This window comes from Rana temporaria, chromosome 5 (assembly GCF_905171775.1).
Source record: "Rana temporaria chromosome 5, aRanTem1.1, whole genome shotgun sequence".
Taxonomy (NCBI): Eukaryota; Metazoa; Chordata; class Amphibia; order Anura; family Ranidae; genus Rana; species Rana temporaria.
In genome coordinates, this window is record NC_053493.1 from 99,481,708 (window position 1) to 99,503,317 (window position 21,610).

The 21,610-nt window shown below is 37.9% G+C and overlaps 1 protein-coding gene across 2 annotated transcripts in view; it reads left to right on the forward strand.

Annotated features, from left to right (window-relative positions):
- CREB5 (cAMP responsive element binding protein 5) overlaps nucleotides 1-21,610 on the forward strand; it is a 415,389-nt gene that overhangs the window by 363,714 nt on the left and 30,065 nt on the right. For both annotated transcript variants that reach the window (XM_040352926.1, XM_040352928.1), the window contains exon 7: nucleotides 12,423-12,749. In XM_040352926.1, coding sequence (XP_040208860.1) covers nucleotides 12,423-12,749 — 327 coding nt within the window. The remainder of the gene's footprint in view (nucleotides 1-12,422; nucleotides 12,750-21,610) is intronic.

The following is a 21,610-nucleotide window of genomic DNA, read 5'->3' on the forward strand; positions in this document are numbered from 1 at the left end:
AAAAGAGTTCTGTCCCTTCCTCACTCTATCCAAAACTAAAAAATTGACTTAATATACATTTTAAGGCTTAACTCTAGGAAAATATAAAAGTCATTAATCCAGTTCTGTATATATAGACAGTATGTGTGTGTGTTTATATATATATATATATATATATATATATATACATACTGTGTGTGTATATATATATATATATATATATATACTGTGTGTGTGTATATATATATATATATATATATATATATATACATACTGTGTGTGTGTATATATATATATATATATATATATATATATATATATATACTGTGTGTGTGTGTATATATATATATATATATATATATATAAATAATATACAGTATTTCACAAAAGTCAGTACACCCCTCAATTTTTTGTAAATATTTTATCATATCTTTTCATGTGACAACTCTCAAGAAATAACACTTTGCTATAATGTAAAGTAGTAAGTATACAGCTTGTATAACAGTGTGAATTTGCTGTCCCCTCAAAATAACTCGACACACAGCCATTAATGTCTAAACCGCTTGCAACAAAAGCGAGTACAGTGAAGTGAAAATTTCCAAATTGGGCCCAAAGTGTCAATATTTTGTGTGGCCACCATTATTTTCCAGCACTGCCTTAACCCTCTTGGGCATGGAGTTCAACCTCTGCAGCAATGCTGGCAGCACTCATACGTCTATTTCCCAAGGACAACCTCTAGATATGATGCTGAGCTTGTGCACTAAACTTTTTTGGTCGACTATGGTGAGGTCTGTTCTGGGTGGAACCTGTCCTCTTTAAACCACTGTATGGTCTTGGCCACCGTGCCGCAGCTTAGTTTCAGAGTCTTGGCAATCTTGTTATAGCCTGGGCCATCTTTATATAAAGTAACAATTCTTTTTTTCAGATCCTCAGAGAGTTCTTAGCCATGAGGTGCCATGTTGAACTTCCAGCGACCAGTATTAGAGAGTGAGAGTGATAACACCAGCGGTTTAGACATTAATGACTGTGTGTTGAGTTATTTTGAGGGGACAGAAAATGTACACTGTTATACAAGCTGTACACTCACTACTTTACATTGTAGCAAAGTGCCATTTCTTCAGTACATTAAAAAGATATAATAAAATATGTACAAAAATGTGAGGGGTGTACTCACTTTCGTGAGATACTATATATATTTTGTTTATGGAAGCAGTCTAAGCACCTGCATTTGACCTGGTAGTAGCCTTGTGCAATCATTGTAAAGAAGAATTGCAGTTTAAGAAAGAAAAAAAAATGTTTTAGGTGCCAACAAGTTCATGTGCTGACAAGAAGCATGCTAATATGAACAGAAAGGCTACATTCACATGGCTACACAACAGCAGGTAAGGGCGGCTGCTGGCAAGAATCAACAGATTCTTGCCAGTGGTATGAAACACTGCCTGCACACTGTGACGTTGATTTACTAAAGGCAAATAGACTTTGCACTTTGGAAAGTGCAGTTGCTCTCTGCAAATGTAGCTGCTCCAGAGCTTAGTAAATGAGCAGAAGCTCTGCAGGCTTCCATCAACCAATCAGGTGCAAGCAAAATTTTTATTTTATTTTATTTTCCTTGCACATGATTGGGAATCCTTTGCAAAGTGAAGCTTTACCTCATTTACTAAGCTCTGGAGCAACTTCACTTGCAGAGCTCAACTGCACTTTTCAAACTGCAAAGTATATTTGCCTTTAGTAAATCAACCCCTCTGTGTACAACCAGCAGCACCTGTCAATGGCAACTGTCAGATTTCCACTCAATAGCCAGCACCATCACTGTTTGCATCAGTTACATGTGAATAGAGCCTCTGGCCCACCTTGGACACAGATAGTGTGTGTCCAGGGTCAATGTTTCTGATGAGTTCTGGACACACATACACATACGGCCAGTTTGTATGCAGCCATAGTACAAGAAAAATATTAATTTTGGTGCTGCAGAAAGTGTTGGTTCCATTTAAATAACGTGAATAATGCTGCAAATCAATTGACAGGAAGGTTGACCCTGTAGAGATTATTAAAAGCGTGTGTGGCTGTGTTTAAATGACTGGTGTCTAGATTTGGGAATTTTTTCATTCTCATCCTGGACTACTGCCTGAAAGGGGATTTCACCGGTGCTAGTGTTTTGTTATGTTTTGTGTTGCTAACTAAAGTGTTGTATTAGGAAACCATTAGCTTCCCCACCAATCAAAAATGAACTGGAGAGATTGAAAATTCCAGGAGGTGAAATCTAGCTTTTTAATGGAATGTACCATTTGACTGGGGACATTATTTTTTTTTACTGCTTTAGCATTGTCAAGGCAAAGAACGCATTACATGTATTTCTTTCCAATTCAATGCAATGCAAGCAACTCAGTGTCTTGTTTTAAGATTTTATTACATTTTTTCAAAATTCAAATTACACACAGTTTGAGCCAAGAAACCAGACATAAAAAATGTAATCTATCACTTTTTCATATAGTCCCAGCGTGACTTGAAATAAACCAAAGCACATTCACTTTCTACATCACCACATATTTTTTTCTTCTCACTTAAATAAAACAGATTTTTACAATTAAAACAAATAAAGTCAATTCCCTTGCTAGTACGCTAAATGCAAACAGTTTACTTTATCCTTGATGGGTTTTGCGAGTTATAAACAAAGAAAGCAATTGATCTCACAAAATGAAAATGCTTTAAGAGTTTTGTAAATGCATTTAATGATCAGTATCAACCCCATTTATAATTGTATTATTATTTAATTCATTTTATTTTATTATATATTATATTACAATATATGTTGGATATGCAGCATGTTTTTAAAAATGGCCTTTGCTATCAGTGCTAAAACGGGTTGGTTTCTTTTGTGGCTATTTCAACATTTTATTTACGTATGTATGTATTTATTTATTCTAGTAAAAATGTTTGCAAAATGTATGTAATATTGCTTATATGTGTAAAGCCTTCAATATTGTAATATGTATGTATTTATTTATTTTAGCAAAAATATTTGCAAAATGTATGTAATATTGCTTATGTGTGTAAAGCCCATAATATTTGAGTTTTGGTAAAATGAATGTACAATCATATAAGAGATGCTACATAGCTACCAATAATGTAAATTCCTTTAAAAATAGCAGTTCTTCTCTTGTGGTGCAAAGATCAGCAGATATTTCTGTAATGATGTTACTTGATTTGTACCTAATTAACCAACCATGAGCTTTCATTTAAAAAATGTGGTTGTCAGGGTAGGCTTTTAAACGTCTTATGCCTTGTACACACGTACAGGATTTCCGACGGGAAAAGTTCCCGTTGGAAATCCAGTGGGGAAAGCCGAGAACCTGCTCAGTTCAGTCTTTCCCCTACGCACGGACGGTTTTCCCGTCAGGAAAACTGAGATGGAGCTTTGGCCGGGAATCCCGGCCGCGTGTATGCTCCATCGCAGTTTTTCCCATAGGAAAACTGGCAAAAAACGCTGGGCAAAAGTCAGACAGTTTTTCTTGCGGAAAAAAGAGAACTGGTTCTCTTTTTTTGTCCGGCAGTTTTTGGGCAGTTTTCCTGTTGGAAAAACTCTGAGGAGCATACACACGGCCGGGATTCCCGGGCCAAAAGCTCTCCATTCAGTTTTCCCGTCCGGAAAACTGATCGTGTTTACAGGGTATCAGCATGTACTTAGTAAATGATCCCCATTGCTTGGACAGGTATTTAATGTATACCATTTATCAACCAATACTCTGCATGTCAAGAGCTGTTGTTTATTTTCAAGTATTGCATATTCACAAAGATATTTTTGGTGCTTATTAAAAATGTAGCAAATAAAAAAAGTTTAGTAAGTTTATTTTTTTCAAAAGAGATTTGAAGATATATACAATTTCCAATCTGTTGGCATGCCTTTTGTCACCAAATAATTTAGAGTATACTCTCTCTCTTCTGGTTTACAAAAGGATAAAGAATAGATTGCAGCTGAGTGGCTGTAGCACTATCGGGACTGGGAGAGGTAGATAGAATTTTTTTTTAACACAATTTAGATCCAAGTCAGCTGGACCACCCTTCCACTGGGGAGAGAGAATTGGGAGTTTCTATGCTACAAAGTCCTAATTCAAATCACCCCCCTTTGACTGAAACCAGCTGCACGTTCGTTTTTCTTTCTGTGTTATTCTTGGTATGCTAGAATTTAATACATGTTGACATGGCTGTTTATTTCAGATATACTTCTATTGTCATTACACGAAGCCCTGCACCACTTTAGCATGAGACAACATGTTTTTTATGTAGTAAAATAATCATTTTGTTTATTCCTTAGATTAGAAGAAAGTTGCAATAGGACCAGAAATAGGCTGTTGACACCTCTGTGCTTTTTATATGTTTCATGTTTATGTTTTATATAAAGTACCATTCATTTCAATAGAAGGTGCACGTGTTGGAATTGCAGCAAGTAGAATTAGCAAAGGACGGCCCACTAAAACACAGAGTTGAGAATTTTCTTTAAGAATTCAATAGAAATATGGCCATAACTGTTAAAGATGTATACCACCTGACATATTAAACTATACCTCTTTTGGACATTAAATTTCTGCGTCTCTTAACTTGCATATGGTTACATCAGAGTTTGTAAATGGCTTAATGGCTGGGATACAGTACAGTAAACTCACCCACCAGCAGCAGCAAACTTGAATCCACAATTGGCACCAGAATTGTAATTGCTGAAGTAACTAGGTGGTATTAAAGGGAACCGGGGCCTAAGAGTTTGGAGGATCCCTTATATAAAGTTGTTTAGTTACTTAGGGGGTCACTAAACCCGCTGTAGCAACTTCATATGGAATTTCAGGAAATCTAATATTAGAAACAATAATCTCTAGCACACGTGAATTTTGTTTTCCTAAACACAATTTTTGTTGCTGCTATACTCCACAGTCATGTGACATAAAGTAATTTCTCCCGGAAGTTGAAATTTCCTCTTTAGTCATTGTAACCAGAAACTGAAAGTGATGGGAAAACCTTGAGCTGTTTTCAGAAAACAAATAGGGAAAAAATCTTCCAATGAAGACACTTGCTCTGGTGACAGCTGATGGGGTTTAGCTCACTTTGCAAAGACTCCATCTCCCTTTTCTATGTCTCTGGTAAAGTGAAATCTCTTCATTGGAACACATGTTAAAAACGTTGACAGGTGCTTTAACTATTCCCTACTTTATCTAAAATGAAAAAAATATCTTTATATATACTTTATTATTTGTACATTTAGTGATTACTACCCATTGGTTCCATCTTTCTGCATATTTCATATAAACCAGATGCACTGAATGCATGGCTTGCCACATGAGCATAAAAGAACAGTTAGCAGATTTCCACCTTGAAGAATGAAGAATTAACTGCTTATTTTTCAGATTTGTGGTTGAAGTGATGATTTAAACATGTTCTGTTTTTAATATGTCAGTGCTGAAGTTCACAGTATTTTCTGTGGAAAGGTTTTTGGTTCCTTTTGTTTCCTTATGATAACCTATGTGATTGTTCATAACAATAGGCAAAACTCCTCCATTGTTTTGTAAAAGCTCTAGCTAGCCAAAAAGTATAATGTCATATAATCCACTCTTTTCTTTATTGCAAGCTTTATTGCTTTTGAGGTGTATATGTCTTTGGGTAGTAAACTGCATCTTAACTTAACCTCTTGACCACCGCCCCATGTCAAAAAGACGTCCTCCTTTTTAAAGTTGAATATCTCGATAACGGCAGCAGCTGCTGCCACAACCGAGATATTCATCTTTGCAGGGGGCGGTGGTGTACACGATAACGGCGGTCTCCGCGGCGGATTCGCCGCGAGATCGCCGTTATCGGTGGCGGGAGAGGGGCCCCCCCCCTCCCGCCGCTCTCCCGCGCTCTCCGCCGCTTACCGGAGCCGTCGGTAGCGGCGGAGGGGATCCGATGTGTCCGGCAGCTGAGCGGGGACGGGACTGAAGGAGAAATCTCCTTCACCCGTCCTCATAGCTCTGCTGGGCGGAAGTGACGTCAAAACGTCAGTCCCGCCCAGCCTCTTAAAGAAATTTTTTTTTTTTGTCATTTGAAAAAATGACATTTTTATTTTTTTATTTTTTTTTTTGCATTTAAGTCTAATTATGAGATCTGAGGTCTTTTTGACCCCAGATCTCATATTTAAGAGGACCTGTCATGCTTTTTTCTATTACAAGGGATGTTTACATTCCTTTTAATAGGAATAAAAGTGATCAATTTTTTTTATTTTATTTTTTTCAGTGTAAAAAATTATAAAACTAAATAAAAATAAATAAGAAAACCAAAAAAAAATTTTTTAAAGCGCCCCGTCCCGACGAGCTCGCGCGCAGAAGTAAACGCATACGCGAGTAGCGCCCGCATATGAAAACGGTATTCAAACCACACAAGTGAGGTATCGCCGCGATCGTTAGAGCGAGAGCAATAATTCTAGCCCTAGACCTACTCTGCAACTCAAAAAATGCAACCTGTAGAATTTTTTAAACGTCGCCTATCGAGATTTTTAAGGGTAAAAGTTTGACGCCATGCCACGAGCGGGCGCAATTTTCGAGCGTGACATGTTGGGTATCATTTTACTCGGCGTAACATTATCTTTCACAATATATAAAAAAATTGGGCAAAATGTATTGTTGTCTTATTTTTTAATTCAAAAAAGTGATTTTTATCCAAAAAAAGTGCGCTTGTAAGACCGCTGCGCAAATACGGTGTGACAAAAAGTATTGCAATGACTGCCATTTTATTCCCTAGGATGTCTGCTAAAAAAAAATATATAATGTTTGGGGGTTCTGATAAATTTTCTAGCAAAAAAATTGTGATTTTCACATGAAGGAGAGAAGTGCCAGAATTTACCTGGTGGGCAAGTGGTTAATATGTATTGGGAAGGCAGCTGAGCCACATACTCACTAATACAACTACATGCAGATCTTAATGTGTCCCTCTATGGTCATTTCATGTGTTGGCAGGTATGGTGGTCTCCAACGCTGGTAGTTAAAGTAATTTAATATTACAAAAGAGAATATCTAACCTCTATAATTATGCTGAAAAGCAACACAAGACTCTTATATTTTGGCAGAGTGTATCAATGCAATTTGAGGTCATTATTTTAACATAATATTGAACATATGGAGCATGTTGAGAGATCAGCAATCAGTCACTTTACAGATTAGGATTTTCCAGGCCCCCGGTTCACATTCAGGTTACGTTTTATAAACACAGACTGTTTAGAATGCAAGTACAGTAGTCATCTCATTAAGGGGCTCTCCAGTTTATTGTGGATAGATTGCTGCGACTCCCTCACTGGATTTTAGCATTGAGTAATAAATCTCTTGATTGAATTGCTGGAGCTGCCATTACATGAAACATAAAAAAAAAAAAAAACACAGCACAGCAAAATGATTAAGGGAAACGGTTTAGTGCAGATTGTAGTAAGCAAATATATTTGCAGTTATTGTAAACATGTAACTTTATACTTGGTCAGATCACATAAGAGGCTCAATCTACAATCACAACACATTATGAAAAACAAAACAGTTTGCTGATTTGGAGAATTTGTGGCTCTTATATTGATTTGCAAAAGAGAAACTTGCAAGTTTGTTAATAGAGATCATTATGGCAATTGAACGATATTACTAACTGGTAAGCCACATTACAACTTTGATTGTGTCTTTAAATCTTTCACTTTTTTTAATCAGCAAAGCCTTTATCAGCTACAAAAGAGTTATGAAATATACTGCCCCACTATTATGCATTTATTTACATTGCATAGGACACACCTAACTAATGGCTAAACGTTTTATTGTGATTTCTAAACATTTTTATGATAAACCTATTACGCTAATATTGAAATACATTTCTGTCCATTTTCAGTAGAATGTAGCTAGTAGGGTTAAGTACTTGCAGCAAGGAAGATTTGAGAAAATTGTCTGCATTTTCTTTACATAGTTTAAAGTGGTATTATCTTTTGTTTGTTCGTTTGGTTGTTTTTTATTTTGTTTATAATAATGCCTTATTTTACTTGCCGCAGATTTACTTACATGTATCTTATTGTGTGATGTGGTTATACTATGGTTATGGCTGAAGCTGTATGCCATAACCCCAGTATTTTTTTTTTGTAGCCGGCAATGCTCTTTCATCTAAAAGCAATCCTAGCGGCTGATTAGCTGGATAGGCTCTCTGATGCAATTGGGGTTTCTAATCCAGTGGTGCAGCTGGATTATCATAGAGCTGGCCGAAGGTCCCCGGCTACCTATATGACAGGCTGAAAACAACGTCATGATGTCACTTCCGGTTAGGGCAGATGCGTTTTTTTTGGAAAGCGTGAGATAATTTTTTTTTTATTTATCTCATGCTTTCCAGGGTAGAGGAGAGATTCAGGATTTTATATACCCTAGATGTCTCCATAAAGAGAACCTGTCATACCGTATTTCTTCCACAAGGGATGTTTACATTTCTTGTGATAGGAATAAAATTGATCAAAAACAGTGGGACAGTGAAAAAAAAAAATCATAATAGTAACACATTTTTAAAGAGTCCCTGTTCCCCATGTTTGCATGCAGAAGTGAACACATAGGTAAATACATGTGAGGTATCGCCGCAAATGTTCTAGTGAGAGCAATAATTACAGTGCAAGACCTCCTCTTTAATGCTAAACTGGTAACCTGTAAAAAATGTAAAGCATCACCTGTGGATATTTTTAAGTATTGTGTGTCCACAAGCACGTGCAATTTTAAAGCATGAGATGTTAGATATCTATTTACTCGGTGTAAAGTCATCTTTTTTGTTGTGTTCCAAAGGTTAACATAAAACAACTGCAACAGCCACCATTTTATTTTCTAGGGCATCTGCTTGATAAACACATATATATATATATATATATATATATATATATATATATATATATATATATATATAGAGAGAGAGAGAGAGAGAGAGAGAGAGAGAGAGAGAGATAGAGAGAGAGATAGATAGATAGATAGATAGATAGATAGATAGATAGATAGAGAGATATATAAAATGTTTGGAGGTTCTAAGTAGTATTCTAGCAAACAAAATGCAGATTTTTACTTGTAAACAAAGTGTCAGAATAGTCCTGGTCCTCAATTGGTTAAAATAAAAATGGCAGAAAAAGCTTACTAACATACAACCTACCAGCGTAGACTCATAGTTCCAAACATCTCATACTTCTTGTGGTTGGGCCCATCCTCATCTGGAGGGTGGAACAGTGAACATTCACACTAAACCTAATAAATGCTTAAAGTGCTTCTAAAGGCACACTTTTATTTATGTTTTACAACTACAGGCGGTCCCCTAGTTACAAACATCCGAATTACAAATGGAGGCAGGAAACAGGAAGTGAGAGGAAATCTACCTCTAGGAAGGGAAATACACTCATGTAAGAGTTATTATGAGATAAAAGTACCTCCACTGATGCTTTATCACCAATCCTTGTTTCCAGAACAACCCAAATTTTTCAAAATCCAATTGTCATTGGGACAGAAAGTGAGGTAAAATCTTCTGAACAGAAGCACAGGCATAAAAACAAATGTTACAGGGGTGTTAACCCTTCCCTATGCTATCCAAAAAGCTTAAAAATATTTTTTTTGGGCTGGAGCTACTCATAAAAAATGTACCTGTTCCAACTTACAAACAGATTCAACTTAAGAACAAACCTACAGACCCTATCTTGTTTGTAACCCGGGGACCGCCTGTAAAGGCAAAACTTTTTTTGAGTGGAAATGGATTAAAACACCTATTGGGTTTTTACTGCTGTCTATGCTACCATAGCAAGATTCACCCGCTTTATTTGTCCTGTTTACCATTGAAAAAAAAAATACCACATTTTGGGTTGTCCCCAGAAAAGTAAGGCCTCGTACACACGACCGAGGAACTCGTCGGAAAAGACACATCGTTTTCCTTGTCGAGTTCCTCGACAAGCTTTCTTTGTGTACACACAGTCAAGACCAAATCTCCTCATTCTCAAACGCGGTGATGTTCACCACATATGACAGCAGGGGAAGTTAGATTCCACTGGCACAAGCCTTGGGGCTGCTTTTTATAATCTCACGTTACTGCGTGTTAAGTAAAAGTTTGGTAGGAGATGATTTGCCCTTTCCACCTGTTACAGCGGGACAAATGTGCTATCTCCATTACAAACGCAACTTTTACCGAAGGTGCGCTCCCGTCTCATACTTTATTCTGAGCATGCGTGGGTTTGTAAGCATACACACGAACGTGTTTCTCGTCGAAAACCAGCCCGACAAGGAACACGACGAGGAAATTGAGATTCCCGTCGAGGAAAAAGAGAACTTGTTCTCTTTTTTCCTCGTCGAGTTCCTCGACAGTTTTCTCGATGAAAAGTATACACACGACCGTTTTCCTTGGCAAAAAAGCTCTGCCACCAAGTTTCTTGATGGATTCTGTTGAGGAAAACGGTCGTGTGTACGAGGCCTAACAGAGGGAAAATCTTCCAATGGGGTCATTAAATGTCCGACTGGATCAGAGCATTTTCAGTGGACTTCTACAATATGCTTATGCAATTATCGTCAACATAGTAAAGAATTATAAGGCTATAATTTTCAAGGAAAATAAGTTATTGTCATGAAAATGCAACCTTACTGTAATTTGTAAACCAACGAGGAAGGCAGTGATGTGATTAGTAAAATGTGATTTTAATACAGGTTTCGTTTGAAATTATGATGAATAATATTCATTTATCAATTTTTTGAAACAATAAATAACATTTATCAGAAGGCAAAGCAACATTCTACCCACCCAACTCCTTCAATCAATGGGGGGTTGATTTACTAAAGGCTAAAGGGCAAAAAGGCTTTCCACTTTGCAGAAAAAGTTGCACTTTGTACAGGAGAAAATCGATTAATTTTCAAAGAATACCAAATCATGTGCAAGGAAAAATAAAAACAATATTGTTTACACACAATTTGATAATGAAAGTCTGTAGAACGTCACTTCATTCACAAAGTTCTTCAGCAAATTTCTAAAGGGCAACTTCACTTGCAAAGTGAACAACCTTTTTTCCTTTAGTAAATCAACCTCAATGTGTACACTGCTTGCCACCCTAACAGCCGGTGAACCCAAACATTGATTTCTGTCCAAACTACAGTGTAGAGGATTTATACACAACACAGTTATAACACAAATTATATGAAGGCCAAGCATTAAGCACTCTTTAAAATAAACACGTGTTAAACTTAACAACAAAAGCTGACACTTGAATACATAACAGCTTACACCTATTGCTGCCTGCCCTGCGTATATCATTATCAATCTTTTAGTATGTTCCAGCAGTCTCAAAGACTGGGGTGAATAATCTTCATGTTCTGACCTGAACCTCTAGGAACCACCCCGTCACAATGCAATTCATTAGATTCTAGTCATTAGAGAGGTTCAAAACTGTGAACTTAGAGATGTGAGGGGCATGGCAGAGCTTCAACCTTTGCCAATTTATGATGTCTCCCAGGCTTTAAAGCTCTCAAGGTACTCTAAAAGATTAACAAAGATAAATATGGACACTTTTTTATTGTCTGCTTTTATATTTTGGTATCAGGTTTTATTGGTAAGTTTATCTACAGGTTTGGACAAGGTCTAAAATTCTGTTTTTCTGTTACGTACATTATATGCAAAGAACACAATGTGGTTATCTATTGGCATTCCATAAATAGGTACCTTCATTTATGGGATTTTTTAGGCTAATATTTTAGTTAAGTGTGGTTAAAAAAAAAAAACTGAAGGCACAGTGACTATGCAAGGACAATATGGAGATATTATTTATTGGTGCATGATAGTTTCCTATTTTTCATCCAATTTTTTTTTCAGCTGCTCTGCTTTTTGCTTATTTGCATATAAGGTCCTTCCTGTCCGTATTCAGCACAGAAAAAGCTGGGAAGCCCTTCCCTGCTCCCCTATAATCCTATAATCACATGTTTATTTGAGTCCTAGAGGCGTTGCTTCTACTAAGGAAAGGGAACCCTGTAAAAAACAATCTGCTTTCTGGTAATTTGCATTTAATAAAAAATGTACTGCACAGCTTGAAAAAGGGAAAAACGAATTTAAGCATGTAAATAATCACTTTAACTTAGATTTTTCTTCCTATTGCGTAAAATATGTCACTACAGAGAAAAACAACTTCTGCAGATCTGACTACAATAGATTAAAATTGGAATAATTATAATAGATTATTTCTATTTGCTTCTTCACTGCTTTATTGTTATATTGCTGTTTATATTTCCTTATCTGTTCATTTGCAATACCTACACTGAAAAATTGATTTTATATGTATTGCTTCTAATGCACAGATCAGCGTCTTCCATTTTTTTGTAAAGTCGTAGTAACAATCTATACAGTACATATATGTTGTTTTTATGGTATATGTTAAAATTTTTATAGAATATCAATTTTTTTTTTTTTTTTTTTAGAGATTAAAGGCAGCTTTATCCCATCATCCTGGAACCATATCTAATGGGAATATGAACTCTATGGGACACATGATGGACATGATGAACTCCCGACAGGAACAGACACAACATCATCATATGCACTCACACCAACATCAGCATCAGAACTTGTCACAACATCATCCGTATCCTCATCAGCAGCACCAGCACCCCACACATCATCCTCACTCCCAGCCCCATCACCAACAAGGTCATCCGCACCACCACTCACATTCACACATGCACCAACATCAATCACATCATCAGACGTCACCGCATGCTCCCCTGCACAGTGGTGGACAAGCACAGGTAGGTGTAAATTATGTATACTATAATTCTTTAATATGTACTTTTCATGTATACCTTAAGAATTTTCTTTATGTTAGTGTTTGTTCTTCTGGATCTTTAGCCAATATTTGGTGGAAATTGAATATTGTAATGAAACAGGGCCCTACTGCCTGGGTAAAATATACAGTATATTATCAAAAGTATTGGGAGGCCTGTCTTTACACGCACATGAACTTTAATGGCATCTCAGTCTAAGTCCGTAGGGTTCAATATTGAGTTGACCCGCCCTTTGCGGCTATAACAGCTTGAACTCTTCTGGGAAGGCTGTCCACAAGGCTTAGGAGTGTGTCTATAGGAATGTTTGACCATTCTTCTAGAAGCACATTTAAGAGATTAGGCACTGATGTGGACGAGAAGGCATGGCTTACAGTCTCCGCTCTAATTCATCCCAAAGGTGTTCTATTGGGTTGAGGACTCTGTGCAGGCCAGTCAGTTTCCTCCACCCCAAACTCAATGGTCAAACATTCTCATAGACACACTTCTAAACCTTGTGCACAGCCTTCCCAGAAGAGCAGAAGCTGCTATGGCTGCAAAGGGTGAGCCAACTCAATAAGACTGGGATGCCATTAAATTTAATGTGCATCTAAAAGCAGGTATCCCAATACTGTTGGCAATATAGTACAGTAATACCTCGGATTTTGAGTAACGCGGTTAACAAGCGCTTCGCTATTATTTTTTTTAAAGCCTGGCTCGGTTTGCGAGCGTAGTTTCGCAAAATGGTAGCAGTACTGCATTTGGCCAGAGGTGTGGGGGTGCCGGTGAAACTCAACAAGTGTTTCCTCGCCTCTCTGAGTGTTTCCGAGTGCTCCCCCCACATCTGGCCACATGCAGTATTGCATACAATAGAAGTCACTGTGGAACATTGACTTCTATGGGGAAACTCGCTTTGATATACGAGTGCTTTGGATTACAAGCATTCCTCTGGAATGAATTATGCTCATGATCCAAGGTACCACTGTATATATATATATTTTTTTTGTGGTTGGTGACTGTGAAAATGAATGTGTCATGTACAAGTTTTTGGACCTCTTGAAATTTTTGGAAAATAGAAAAAATAATAACAAACATTAACCCAAAAAGTTGATACACTGTTAAAAACAAAATAAAACTATGGAATACTCGTACTGAGCTGTTATGTAAAACATTTTGGGGACGGGGGGGCATGGCTTAAATCAGTATTAAACCCAAAAGCAAACATTTATTATGTTGCAGGTTGCAGCGTACCAATTATTAGATGTGATGGCTGTATTAGTTTCCTTTTTTAGGCTTTCTACTTTTTTCATCTGATGATCCAGCCAGCAATTCTGTTATATTTTTCAAAAGCACAAGCTCTCCACCTTTCCAGCTCTCCAGCAAAATGTAACAGTTTACACGGATGAGACAAACTACTGACAGGGGTGATTAAAATGATCAGCTTTTATCTATTCATGCAAAACCTTCCCTAAAGAGAAAAAAAAAAACAGTTTGCTGTAACTGCTTATAAAGTGTGAGCTGGAGTTTGGCTTTAATTTGTTAGGTTGTCAAGATCTGCTAATACATTTAACACTACCCCCCTAAGACTGCCAATGCTGCTGTCTCCTGTGCCTCTTGTGCTCATTCCTCCAGAGTTTTGTCTCACTAATACAGGAGGTGTGTAACTGGCCAGATCACCAGGTGAAAATAGAGGGGAAAAAAGCCAAAGAAAAGAAAACTGATGCAGCCAGCACATCTCTAATGATTGGTAAGATGCAATATAATACATTTTTGGTTGGGGGTTTAATACCACTTTAAAGATAATAACATGGCTATTTTAATATACAGTATATTTTAAGAGAGAACAGCTCCCCTGTACTGCAGATGCTGTATTATGACAATACTTCCATCGCTACTTTGGGCAGTAGGAGTCTGAAGTGTGAAGGGGTCTTTGGCTTTCCCTCAACATCAGCTACACCTAGCAATCATTTTTTGTTTAATGGCATCATGCAATGATAAGTATTTGAGAGTTAAAATATTGGAGTTCATTTACTAAAATTGGAGAGTACAAAATCTGAAGCAGCTGTGCATGGGAGTTAATCAGCTTATATCTTCAGCTTCTTCAATTAAGCTTTGACAAAAAAAAATTGAAGCTGATTGGTTTCTATGCAGAGCTGCACCAGATTTTACTCAGTTTTAGTAAATCAAAGATACTTACACGAGTAAGGCCTATTTTATTCTTAAATAGTACTAAGAAACTTCATCCTTGTGGAAATGGGTTGGTGTTTTAGCAAAAAAGCCTACATTTGTTGATCAAATCATGCTAGGCATTCTTATTAACCAACAAATTCTAGATGGACCCACTGCATTGGCTAAACACTCTTTCCAGCGACTATGCAATGAAAAACAGGGATTTTTAATTCACATATATTGCAATACATGTTTAAGCTGACCAACTCCGTCAAAGTAATCCCTCTTATGGCCAGTCCTACACTGCTCTTCCATTGCAAATGCTACGGTGGACACCATGCCAACCTGGGGCATACAGACACAAGGGGGGAGAGCGACCAGGTTCAGGTCTGGTCACTGACTTGCATTACCACAGAGAAAAGATATACCTGTGCTCAAATCCCAATAGAGTGTACATGTATTTGAATTATCAGGTGCTAAAGTGGCCGCATATTAACATTCCAAATTCTGGATGGACCCTCCTCACACTGCTATACCCTTTCCACTTCTTTGCTGGAAAGAGTGTATAGCAGTGTGCAGAGGGCCCATCCAGAATTTGTAAAATAGTGTAGACTTTAGTTTGCTGAATTCCAAAATAAATTCTCAGTTCCTGGGATGTAAACAGCAACATATTTTTTCAAAACACTTCTATTTTTTACCAAAAAAAGTGCTGCTGTGGATGTACATACTCAGCTCCTGAACTTAAAAAAGATCGCCTCTTCTTTTTTTTTTTTTGTAAACAGTACTTTTATTTTTAAATAGTCATCTCTGGGGGCTAAGACAGTCGGGTATCTTTGTAAAAATGGGTCTCTACTTTTCCTTAAAGTGGTTCTAAATGCTGAAGGTTTTTATACCTTCTGTGTGCAGCAGCCCCCCTGAGCCTTATCTGAACCCCCTCCTATCCAGAAATGTTCAGAATGGCCTTGGTAGTCCAGAGACTGTCCCTCCTTATTGACTGAGACAGCAGCGGGAGCCCATTGGTGTCAATCCCAGCCAGTGAGCCATTAAGGAAAGAGCTGGTGGGCGGGGCTGAGCCACGGCTCTATGCGTCTTACAGACACATAGAGCAGCAGCTTGGGAGCGAGGATGCACTGGTGCCCCCGGGACAAGTGGCTATCTCTGGGGGCACTTATTAAAGGGGAGGAGCCAGGAGCGCCGGTGGGGGCCTGAAAAGAAGAGGTTTGAAGCAGCTCTGTGCAAAACCCCCAAAAAAGTATTACATGTTTGTTATTTTAAAAAAAAAAAAACTAAGCTTTAATACTACTTTTAAAAAATGCAGCTTTTGGTATACTTATCGTAATAATAATAAAATAGGATTTATTGTGGATTAAACAACAATGCATGTAGCAGGTAAAAATAATGAGGATAGACAGTTATCAGAACAATGAACCCTATCATACCACCAAATTGGTTTAAAACTAAGGCCTCGTACACACGACCGAGTTTCTCGGCAAAAAACAGCAAGAAGCTTGCTGTTTTGTTTTTTTTGCCGAGGAAACCGGTCGTGTGTACACTTTTCGCCGAGGAAACCGACGAGGATCTCGTCGGGCCAAAAAGAGAACATGTTCTCTATTTCCTTGACGGGAATGGGAAAATTTGTCTCGCCGAGATCCTCGGCGGCTTCACAAGGAACTCGACTAGCAAAACGATGTGTTTTGCCCATCGAGTTTCTTGGCCGTGTGTAAGCGGCCTCAGATTAAAGTGATTGTAAAGCCTCTTTTTTTCTTAAAATCAACAGATGTTATACTTACCTGCTTCAAGCAATGGTATTGCACAGAGCGACCCCTTACCTCCCCTTCTGGAGTACCCTGCCAGCATTCTCTGCTCTGTTTCTCCTCAGTAAGCGATGTGCTGGGGGGTCACCTGTGCAGGCATGCTTCTGAGCAAGGCTGCATACAGTGCGGCTCAGCTATAGCCCCTGCTTCCTCCTCACAGTATTTGACTCAACAGCAGTAGGTGCCAATGTCTCTCACTGTTGCCTAATTCTCCTGTAAGAAAAGAAAGGGAAGGGAGTAGACCTGCAGCCAGGCACAACATTAGGCCGCTGAATGGCGCAGGTAAGTGTTTTGAGGGGGATGTTTTTTAGAACCATTTTAAATGCAGTAGGATGGTAAAATCAAAGCCCAAACCTCAATTCAATTGAGGATCTATGGAATGGTTCGAAAATTGCTTTTCAGTCGCAGTTTTGAATCATTGTGATATACAGAGCTTTTTTTTCTCAGAAAATACGTGCAGGAACTTAACCACGACCTGTTCAGATTTCACAAACAGTAAAAGGGTCTTAAAGGGGCATTAAATACCATAATTGCATTACATACAGAGTGCAGAGTTCAGGAGGTTACAAAGCTGTCACTTGTAAACACAGAAACCAGACTTCTGTGTTTACAAGTGATTGTGGTGAGCCGGTACCAAAGGGTCTGAGCCAGAGGTGGTGGAACTGAGTTCCCCCAAGTTCCCCCTGAAAAAAAGCCCTGGAGATATAGCTAGAGCAATATACAGTAGCATAGACAAATTAGCAAAAGGTGGTTCTTCCAGGTATGAATAGCTAGGCAAAAAACACATCTGTGCAAAATAATTTGCATCAGTGTTAAGTATGTGGTGTAGAGCAAATCATTAAAACTGCAGTAAAATTATTAATTCTAGCTTATACCATTTTTTTTATTATCTATGCAAAGCACTAAAATATTTTAAACTGTAGAAATATTTGTCCTCATTATGCAATAATAGTGCTTAATTAATACTTTGTATTTTAAAATGTGTGTAAAACCCTGGCTGTATGTCTATATATTTTTTAAATATGTAAATAATATGGCTTATTTTTATATGGGGAGCACTATGTTAGTTGTCTCTGAAAACAAAGAAAGAATATAATAACTCATACTAAACACAGCATGTTGCATATTAAAAGTTTGCCTAAAAAAAAAAAAAAAGTTTGCCTAAAAATAAAATCTATTTTAACTTTCAAATTTCTTCCAAAAGCTTTTTTACTTTTGAGTAGCATGGATAAAGCTCCAGTGTTACACAGATGTGTTCTTCAAGGACATGTCTATTTGCAGCCAGTGGAAACTAAAAAATGAAAACTAAACATGATTAGTGACAGATCTTTCCAAGTTATTTGGACATATTACAGCCACTTTACGCCCCACAGTAGTTGGCCTCCTGTATTATATTTGTTCTTTTATACTATTGAACATTTTACCTTTATTAGATATTAAAAACCAACTGCACTTTGAATGTACAGTTTTGGTTGAGCACCAGTGGGATGAATCACATACGCTTATATCTGTAAGTGACTAAGAGATGGTGGTATTCTCCCACAACAGTTTTAATCCTAGTTCACGAATAGTTCTATAGTTATGGTGTAAATTGTTGCCAATGAATTTCCCACTTATTTCTATATTTAAAAAAAAATTGAATCAAGCAATAAAAGATTAAACTTCCTGTCTGTTTTTTACTGCTATCTTGGATTTTGCTATCTGAGATGCAGCACTGGAGAGGGTGATGCCACAGTCCTGGCGAGATACTGGGACCCTGAGTATTCCATAAATTGAAGGAAGATGCTCCAGCACAATGTAGGAACACCTTCTTTGGAGAACTGGAATCCTCTGTATTCCCGTAGTCTCACTAAAAGCATTGTAACATAACCTAGACACAGTGGGCAGAAGCCAGGGATAAGGTAAATATATTTTAAATTTGTTTTTGTTTTTACAGCATTAATGCAATGAATAGGTGGAATCAATAAAATGTTTTCCACCCTGCCCATTAAAATGTATACTAGCACAATAAAACCCAAATAAGCAAATGCTCACTTAGCTTCGTAAATAAGATGAATATGTGTTAAATTTAAATACCTAATCATGTGCAAGGGAAATTGTCCTATTAATAATTAAAAAATACGTTCGCTAAGATAGAAATAAAAGTAAATGCCAGATAAACTGTCTTGTCTGCAAAGTACATTTCTGGTGGATTACTAATTTAAAGCAAACTAAACTAAGCAAACTAATTTAAAGAAAACTCCTTTTTCCAGCAGCACATACAATACTCACCTCCATTCACACCCTATGCTTATAGTAACCTTTTTGCTATATGAAAAAATTTACCTGAGAAGGCATACCTTTAAATTATAAATGTAAATACCTTTACTGCTGCTTGTGCTGCTGAACTCAGGTTTGATCCTGAGGAATGGTCCGCAGTCCACTGCGATACCCTCACTTCCTGGAGTGTGGATCTTTGTAGTCTTTTGCAATGAGTGGTAAGCCTGTGGGGGGGGGGGGGGCAGGGAACACTTACCTTAGTGTCATTTTCCCAATGCATTTCAGGGGGTCATTTTTTAGGTTCACTTTTAATACCTAATCATGTGCAAGAGAAATTAAAAGAAAAAAAAGGGGGTTTTGCTAACATAAGTTTGGATGGTTTAGGAGCCCATATTTAGGAACCTAAATAAAGATTCACTTTGCAAAGTAAACAGCCTCTACTCCCTTAGTAAATCACGGTCACTGTGCCTTAATAATAATTTTAAAATACATTTTGCATTAAGAAAAGGGTAAATGTCAGATAAACTGGATCATCTGCATGGTAATTTTTTTTTGCTGCTCATGCTCCTGAACTCTGAGCCAGTCCTGAGAATTTATTCCCTGAAATCCTTGAGAAACCAACACTTCCTGCAGCAGGGGCAGACTGGGTCGGTTGACAGTGGGGCAATTGCCCCCTGGGTCGCTCTGATGCCTTGTAAAAGGCTAGACAGATTCCACCACGGGCATGCCTAAAGAGTTTCTGGTGAATAGCAGTAAAAAGGATGAGGACGAGTACAGACCGCAGGCCACTCCCCTTCCCTGGCATGGATGGCGTATGCCATATCTGAGCAGAGGCCGGCTCCATGCCCCACCACAGGCTCTCCTCCCCCAGCCAGCCCCGACTGAACCACCCTGGATCCCCCCGCAGCCCCCGGCAACCCCCGGCTGCCCCCTGCTGACCAGTATGGGAACCTGGAGTTGGTGCAGCAGGCGCTGTCCAACCTGACCTGCCCGGTAAGAAGAGAGTAACAGAATCAGAGCTTTAGCTTGGAATAAGAGTCAGGAGGCGGTAGGGAAGAGGAAGAGCAGGAGGGGGGCCGAGTCACTGCATCCAGAGCCTCTGGGTTGTATTTCCCCCCTGGGCCGAATGTGTCAATCAGCCCCTGTCCTGGATTGTGGATTTCCTAAGTCACCTACCACTTTATCACTGTATCTTGTAATGGGTTGGGGTCAGAGGGAAGAAGCAGGTAGAGCTGCAGAGAACACAGGAGATTGACACTTCCAAAAGTGTTGGTTTGTCAGTGGAATTCAAGGGATAATTTCTCAAGATCGGAAAGAGGCTTAGCAGCGTGGCAACAGGAAAGGTAGGTATTTGCATTCAACTTTTTAATTCAACATTTTAATATTGTATTAGGGGTCAACAAGTGGCAAAATGCAGGGCTCTCTAGAAACCCTCTTTCATTATGAACAGTTTTACGAATGCAAATTAACTCCTTCAATGTCTGCTGCAAGTCCTAGATTATTGTTGAATACTTGAACAGCAGTTAAATCATGCTAGAAGAAAAGCATTTTTTTCCATAAGGGAACTTTTAGAGAGAATTGTATCTTATCAGTGAATACCGGTTTTCTTTATGTCAAGCTTAAACTGGTCGTTCACTAGCAAAGTTTAATTATAAAAGGTTAATTTTCGAAACATTTCATAAATTTCCTACATTTTTTAATGGTTAGTTGGGTCAAAATTTTCTATCGCAGTGACAAGAAATGTAGAAAGTGTAAGATGGAATTTTTTTCTTACACTGTATTCATTTGGGAAAGTCCATTTATTCCAAATCAAGTTTTAAAAGTTTTAAAATGTGGAATTACTTTCGCATGACATTTATCAACAAATTGTAGTGCACTGATCAGAATTTTCATACACATGTTTCTTAATTCTACTAGTCTACTAAATCTAGTTTATTTAGAGGTGTTCTTTGCCATTCCAATCTTCAGGAGAGTATGACTGTTGGCTGATCACTGTGGTTGAGAAAACAGAAAGTGAAATGTGAATCTGGTACAGTGTTCAAAAACATATGTAACATCTTTCTAAAGGAAAACAATAGTTTTCAGCCAAAAACAGATTTGATTACTAATTCCAATTTTTGACGTCAAGAGACAGCAATTACAATCCCAATTACCTTATTTTCCCTTAAGTAACCATTGCAGGGAAACAGAAGAGTGCTTTTAGATGTAGCTCCTCAGGTCTAGGGTGCACTTGTCTGGTACTATGGCCTTCTATAAGTGTAAAAAAAAAAAGGTGTTTAAATCAGCCTCATAAATGTTCATCTGTGTAGTAAATACATTAAGTAGGAAAACTTTTTTTTGGCTAAAGTTCTAGTCAGACAGCAGATGTGTTACAAACAAGGCTGCAGACACATAAATTACAGACTTCTGAAGTCTCAAGAAATTTCTGCTGCACTCTATGTACAAATTAACAGACTGTCTTTTATGTGACAGCCTCGCTGAAATGTTCAAATTTGCTGTTTGAGCCTATTCATTTGCAGAGCTCATTACGAATAAAGATAAAAATCTGAACAGCAGTTACAGGTGCGGATTTCAGCTGAACAGACGGTCCAGCAGACATGTATTTAA